Source organism: Schistosoma mansoni, chromosome 4 (genome assembly GCF_000237925.1).
Source record: "Schistosoma mansoni strain Puerto Rico chromosome 4, complete genome".
Lineage (NCBI taxonomy): Eukaryota > Metazoa > Platyhelminthes > Trematoda > Strigeidida > Schistosomatidae > Schistosoma > Schistosoma mansoni.
In genome coordinates this window covers 20,186,162-20,194,478 of record NC_031498.1, presented here as the reverse complement: position 1 = coordinate 20,194,478, position 8,317 = coordinate 20,186,162, and the positions used below count along the sequence as shown (strand labels likewise).

Genomic DNA, 8,317 nt, shown 5'->3' with positions numbered 1-8,317 from the left:
ATAGTAGACGGTCTTGCAGTATCGTGGAGTGGTTGAAGTTAGATATTAACACCATTGAATGTCGGCTGGCTCTGTGATCTAGAGGTCAAGCGTTTGTGCGCGAGACCGAAGGTCCTGGATTCGAGTCTCTTTGGTGCAGGACAGTGGATGCGCACTGCTGAGGAGTGCCACACTAGGACGAAATGGCCGTCCAGCGCGAGCACGTTTTCAATGGTGGTCCAACACTCATTCATTCATGATATCAATCTTAACTCAACAATCTCCACAACCCTATACTGATAACATATATACATAATATTTATTATTATTGTTTTGCACTAAATAATAACTTAAGGTAAATTAACTGAAATTTTAATAGGAATACATGGTTTGTGAAGTGAATCAATTTTGGAGTAGTAATAGCCAGTGGTTAAATTAAATAACAATTACATGGAATTCAAACAATATGATCGAATAGTTTTGTGTTTACTAAGAGATCTTAAGTTTCTGAACTTGATCCCACATGAAATTATGTGTTAAAACTATTGAAGACTGATAGAATAAGACAGGATATGTATTCAATATTTACCATTCTTCAATAGTTATTTTAATGTTTTCACATCGTGATGAGAAGTTTACTTTCAGTCTAGAATGGGTTTAATTAATTACTTACTTACTTACGCCTGTTACCCCTCGTCGAGGAGCATAGGCCGCTCACCAGCATTCTCCATCCAACTCTGTCCTGACCCTTCCTTTCCAGTTCTTTCCAGTTAACATTCATCCTTTTCATATCTGCTTCTATTCCCTGACGTAATGTGTTCTTTGGCCTTCCTCTTTTCCTCTTCCCTTCCGGATTCCAAGTTAAGGATTGCCTTGTAATGCACATTGGTGATTTTCCTAATGTATGTCCTATCCACTTCAAACGTCTTTTCCTAATTTCCTCTTCAGCCGGAAGCTGGCTTGTCCTCTCCCACAAAACGCTGTTGCTGATAGTATCCGGCCAATGGATGTTGAGTATTTTGCGTAGACAACTGTTTATAAATATTTGTACCTTATTGACGATGAATGTAGTAGTCGTACACGTTTCAGCTCCGTACAGTAGGACTGTCTTGACGTTCGTATTGAAGATTCTGACTTTGAAATTAGTTGACAGTTGTTTTGAGTTCCATATGTTCTTCAGTTGTAGAAATGCTGGGTTTAATTAATAGTTAAGCTTTATGAAAAACAGTCAGACAAACTCCAATAATTTACAAAGATTGATCACGGAGTAGTAACCAGTGTTATGTATATAAAGTGTTCCTTAATGCTGACCAAATTCTATATATCCTATTGATATTGTGTGTACCATGTTGTGGTGTTTATACACCTCAATAAAATAGGAAGTCAGTTGAGGCCCGAATAGCTCAATGACACGGGATTGACTCCGTTAAGAAGCATCAATTTTCTCTAGATTACATGCACACTTCACAAAATAGCACACAACTTAGGTCCACGGTTTTCTGTAGACTACCTCCAAGCATCACCTTAAAACTCCAGTAAGATTTCTCTACCAATCAAAATCATTGAACTATACTTCTGAAATCAAGTTTTCTAGATCTATACGCGACGGAAGGTATAACAAGATAGTATTAGACAAGAAACAAGTATCAATTATGAATTAAGTTTACAGTAAACAAAAAACCTAATAGATCCTATGTTCGTCATCTTTTTCTATCTTTTTAAGTCGACCAACCAATACATCCTTATATATCAAGTGATTTTTATTCAGTTATACATTTACTTGCATTTCACATGACTGAAGCAAAGAACTTTTGTTTGTAATTCCTCATTTATGTAGATAAGCAATAGATATAATGAAGTGTTTAAAATGTTACATTTATTAAAACAGTTGGTTCAACACAGAATACAGAGTGAAAAGCTAGTTGAAGTTAATATTTCTCAGATAGTATTTTGATAAGTAAATTTTATAATCTTCCATAGAATGGAAGGTAGTGTTTGAAATTGTTAACGTTCTTATTCTTCACTGGAGACAATAAATATTTGTATTCATAACACTAGGAATTTTGTACCATGGAATATTTCAAGAAAATAGAACTCTATAGCTCAGTAACGGTTTCTTTAATTATTTTATAGCAGCTCACGTACAATTAAGTTTGTTCACATTTAATTTGGTTTTTTGTTAACTCTTTTTAACGGATGAAGTCATTCGTAAAATAACAAGCTATCTATACTATTGTTGCACTTGTATGAATATGTATGCTTCAGCATTGCTTACTGCCTAAACATATATTCATCCTGCTAGCCTTACTATTAGTTGCTTAATTCATTCGATGATTCATTTATTTACCTATGTATTTTTTTGTACATCTTAATACTGTTCACTAACTCGTTCATTGACTGGCTCATTCGCTTGATTTTCGACACTACTCCTTCATGCTTGCTTAACGTGCCTGTAATTTTGGCAATCTGTGCCGTGGTGCAATAATAGACGTAATCAACACTTCGAATTCGCCTTCTGATTTATATACCGTTGGGGCATTATTTAGTAACGGTTATCAGGACGAGCAATATACGAAGATTAAGGATAATATCAAATACCAACCACCACAAGATTAGTGTGTGGCTTGGGTCTGAATTCCACGAGAAACATTAGTTCTCGTAATATTTCATATCCCTCACTGATGAGATCAAACTAGAACGAAAGTCAGGTCTAAAGCTTCCCGTCAATTGTCTCAAACCATCTAACATCTAGCCGAATTCGCCAACATTTTGATGTAATAAGTAAGGTTTAACGACCATAATTCAATTTGATCAATGAAACCCTATTATCACTGTGAGATAAACAACAGGACATTGATTATCACCTAACAATCAATTAACGTGCTCAGTGCAAAACTAATAAGGTGTTCAGAAAATCCAACACTATCAGAATAATGTGTGAAATACTCTACCCTTGACTTTATCTATGTTTACTAGTCAATCGAATAAAGTCACATTTTAAAAAAGACGTATGTGTGAATATCTCAGCATAAATACAATTGACTGGTCACTGAGTAGAATTTAAAGTCATATTTGTTTAATTCTTTAGTGTTGATCAAACTACATTACGGCCAGTAGTCCAAGCGACTCGGCACACAGATACGCTATGCTGAGATGTCGGATAGTTGGATAGTCGACAGGAAACTTCTAACCTCTTTCTTGTGCTAGTCAGAACTAATTTTCATGGAGTATCTGAATTTAACCTTATTAAGGGACCAGGAAAACACTAATTGAGTTATTATTCAGTGATCAGTCTTTTATACATCAATATTAAATATCTTATACGAGATCGTCTAAACCCTCCAAATAATTCATTGGTAACGTCTCAAAGAGTCAAACTGGATTATGTGAATCCCGATCTCATAGGGTGAAGGTATACCTTGCTGGTGAGTGTCAACTAGCAGTAAATCTAAGTTAAATAGTCTTACCTTTTGACCACCTCCGACTACTTAACACATGTAATAATTCCCATGTATCTTACTTTTGTAGTGATTATAAAATAGGTTTCCATATTGATAAATCGAAGTCCAGTTCGTAAACTTCTCTGTTTAGCGATTCTTTAGTTGAACTCTTTTTTACGAGATGGGGTTGCAAACCCTACATCCAACTCCTTTATCTTAACCCTAGTTTCGTATTAACGATTGCCATAGGCGGAAGGCTCAAGGCAAAGTGACTAAATAAAAAGTTATTTATTTAAATGAATAGATTATTTCAAAGCACACTTTATACAATATAAAAATATTTGCCGACATAATTATTACACTTACTCCGTGTATCAGAGAGATACTTCATATAGATTATATGACAACAGTGTTTCTCTATAAACTTCACATAATAAAAATTTTGATATTGAACACTGAAAAGTGTCAAATTTGAGAGCAACAGTGTTGAGAAAACAATCGAAGTAAGCATTTTTATTGCGAACTTCACATGTTTGATAGAAATGTTAAGTGTTTCTCTCTCTCTCCATATATATATATATATATATATATATATATATATATATAAGAAATATAAACTAAGGTCAATCAACCAATGTACACACATACATACACAAACAATACATATTTCAGTTACTAGGTGTAAAACCTTAATTGAATGAATAAACATCAGGATAATCACAGTTTTCGTTTTATTTTCTTTGTCAGCTGATATATTGTCATCACAATTTTTCATACAGTAGTTTGACAGATCTTTCAATGTTCACTCTCTTTTGTTCCCAATTTCGATCACATCAGCATATGTCATCGTAACAATAACAATGAACCATGATATACTTTGTCAAAAGGTATGTTATAATTGAGGTGAGAATTCCTTTATCCTTATTCCGCTTCATTTTTTCCCCTCCCTGTAACTATAGCTATCTAAAAAGAAAATGAATATAATGATAGATTCAATTCCTATTTTTATTTTATGGTTAAAATTATGTAATCATAATTATTCGATAAATGTGTATCAATCGCCTTCATCAAAATTTATTATTATTATCATTATTATTATTATTACTAATACAGAATGTAGCACAATGATAGCGGAAGTAACAGCTGCAATGCAATCGAGGTTCGTAAACAATATTGACTTCAAATAATTGACGCACTTAACTAACACAATTATCTATTTAGTAGACTGTGGTTATAATACAGAGGTGGGGTTGGGTGAGAAAAACTGATCGAAACTCATTTGTTCATTTGAAAAGAAAAAAACACGAGTGAACCAATCATTTTAAAATGCGATAATGATGCTGATTGTAGTATACCTCTCTCTCTTTCTCTAAGGTTTAATAAAAGAAAGGCAGAAAATTTCTGAAAATGTAATTCAATTCCTTATTCGACGAATGGTAAACAAACAATAACGGAAAAGAGAGGGAGGGAGGGAATTCCGGCTAAATTTTACTATAAATATTGTTTATTTAAATACTCTATTCCTTACATATAATTAGTGATTTTCAAATTTTAAATTTTTGGAAAAGAGAATATCGGTTATTGAATTGTAGAAAAATGGAAAAAATTGAAGATATTCGGTATCAACAGAAATTAACATTGAGTCAACAATCTTATTTAGAATCGATCATAGGGAATCATTTTTTTACTACAAATCATAATAATAAAATTAATGATACTGGCGAAGAGGATAATATTAATACCAACATGTTACCATTATCATTATCAAATGTTAATCGTGATCATTGTTCAATAATACAACAACGCTGTGTACCTTTTATGCAAAACGATTACTCAAACTTGGAATCACCGAATCAACTGAATAGTTACAGTTTTATCAATGAAGTAAATCATTCTGTGTATTGTCATTCAAATGGAAACGATGTGTATAATGATTGTCTAACTTCTGCTCCAATCATTACTACTAATAGTAATAGTCATGATCACAATCATCAAAATTATCATGCAAGTACAAGTACTCCACGTTTTATTCATGAGTCTGTATGGCATGACAGAAATGGTGGATACATTGTCGATAATTCATCATTTTGCACTGGAATACCATCATCACCATCATCATCATCATTGTCATCATCTATGATAGTGCCATGTTCAACGGTCAGAACAACTACTGAAAGTCAAATTGACTATGTAGATTCAGCATATTTAACTAGTAAATTAATCAAGTCATCTAGCACAAATTCATCTCAACAAATCAATACAGGAATTGATTTAATGGATAACATTTTTGAAAATTCACCTATTCTTCAAAATGTAAGTTCATAATCGATATAACATAGTTTTTATGACTAAAAGTTGTGGTTTATAACAAATACTGAGTTCACCTGGCAAATGAGTGCAAATTGAAGAGTGTTGAACAATTGTTTCTTTCTAGTAGAAGACTCGTCAGTAGTCCACTTTCACAATTCTATACAAACCTGGCACTTTAATTTTTGATGTTAAACTCATTATCTTTGAACAACATTTTTGAATTCAGTCATTTTATAAGATAAGGTGACATTCATTTAGTCTAGCTAGTGAGGAACTGCTTCACATAAGTAAGCAATACAACAGCATAACCTACTAGATAACACTGAAATATAAAACATTTGAAAGGATCATTCATTAAGTATAATATACATATAAATGATAATTTAAGATCCCTTACAGTTATTGAATAAACTTAAAAAGCTTCAATGGTTTGTTAAAAGTAAAACATAACATTTTGAAACCATTGAACAAGAATGGATTTTAATTAATGAAATCTTTAATTTCAATAAACATATAAACAAGCATGATTTACTGTCAATTATTAAACATCAGAAAAGGGTTTTGTGGAGATTTTAGTAATTTTGTATAGATGAAATCATGAGTCAATTGAAGCTAGACCACCAGGGAAAACCTGGAAGCACTGGATGACCGTTTCGTCCTATTATGGGACTCCTCAACAGTGCACATCCACGTGATCGAATCTCGCGAGACAGGATCATGGATGCGCACTCCTGAGAAGCTCCATACTAGGATGAAACAGCCGTCCAGTGTTTTTTTAAACATTTAACCTTGACATTCTTATTGATTTTCATCATTATATAATAATTAACTTATTATTTTATTAAAATAGAATCCTAATAATGGTAATCCAAAATATCGTCGTAATTCTAGTAAATTATCATCTACCATACGTAAAGAACATCAACGTGAACAAGATAAAAATCGTACAAGAACATTGAATGTTGCATTCTGTCGTTTACGTTCATGTTTACCAGAAATACCGAAAGATACAAAATTAACAAAAATTAGAACTTTACGTTATGCAATAACTTATATTCGTCAATTAATGGATTTAATTCATCAAACTGATTCAATGAATTCATCTGCTATGATGTTTGATACTGGTTTGAATTCATTAAAAATGGTAAGTATTATTATTGTTGGATGAATAATATTGTACTGAATGTACTTTATTTATGAATGGATGATTTGACTTCTGAAGAATATTATCTGTATTTGATCAGTCACTCTATGAAATCATCTTGATAGTTAACTTTTCGAATAGGTCACAACGTTTATGAGTTTATTAGTATTGGAATGTCTGCTCAATGATAATTTACAATTATTTATTGTCAGGATAGCTCAGTGATAATGTCTTCGTCTATGAACCTAACTGACTTGAATAGGTGCCATTACCAAGGTTCGACTTGATAATTCCAAATAAACTGAGCATAAGGTAGATTGATATTAACAAAAACAATATATTTGTAATATCTCAATAAGTAGAAAAATCAAATTTGACCGAGTTCTCTTGACAACACAGTCATTGTTAAAGAGGATATACACGGGACCTCTAGGAGTTAATATTTAATTACTTCATTTCTTGATTATAATAATTGCAACAAGCTTATAAATATTAGAAAAATATTTAACATTAATTGTAAAATTGACTGAAGGTAAGCAGAATGTAGAATACTTTCAGTTTTTTTCTAAGCTTCTGAATATCACCCTCGCATAAATGTCAGAACATCAGTCATGTGCAAAACAGTACCGAAAAGTCTATCAAAGTTTTTTTATTACTGTTTAATTTTGTAGTAATTCATTAGTGAATATTGGTTAATAATAGGAAATGATTGTCTAATTAAGATCATTCCGTGATGTAAACTACGAAATCCAACAATTTCTACAAACCCTCTTTACCAATAATAATCATGTGCTCATTGGTGATATGTAATTTCCAAAATCCTAGAGATAAGCCGTGACAGTTGGAACACAGTTATCTCGGGTATGAGACAGTTACTCAGCAATGGTATTAGAAGATTGTCATGCAATATTGTGAATTGATTTCACTTAAATATTTTAACCCTTAGATATTCATACATATGTTGGACATTCATCACAAGATCTGAAGATCCTGAGTTCGGTCCTCGATGGAGTCATGTCAGTGCACTTGGAAGAAACAGATGTTCAGTGATTCTTGGTTTTTAATAGTTGTATAACTAACATTAGTTAGTGATGTGAACTAAAATTTAACAATCTTAATTAAATAAAGACAGAACAAAATATTGATGCAGAATAGTATGTAAAAGATAGGCAGGGGTAATTATTACATATGGTTAATTAATTGAGACAGAATATTGGGTTGATTTAGTTCAGCTGCCCCTAGTTTTCTCCCAACCTACTCGTACATCAGCAAATATAGCCCATTCAGGTAGGATGCAGTCAGACATACGAGACAGACGTCATAACCACCTCAATCGATGAAGATTTATAACTTCATCAACTGACTTGCCACTTAACCTAGCAGCCTATACCTAACTTCAACATTACTCACTTGGTTCTCACATAAACCCGAGGAATACGTCGAA

The 8,317-nt window shown here is 32.5% G+C and overlaps 1 protein-coding gene across 1 annotated transcript; it reads left to right on the top strand.

Annotated features, from left to right (window-relative positions):
* Positions 1–5,015: 5,015 nt before the first annotated feature.
* Smp_062490 (putative dhand) lies at positions 5,016–6,897 on the top strand (the record flags this gene model as incomplete). The annotated part of the gene is made up of 2 exons (XM_018797128.1): positions 5,016–5,455; positions 6,621–6,897. 2 exons carry the CDS (start codon positions 5,016–5,018, stop codon positions 6,895–6,897), a joined length of 717 nt encoding a protein of 238 aa, XP_018652201.1.
* Between the last annotated feature and the right edge of the window lie 1,420 nt (positions 6,898–8,317).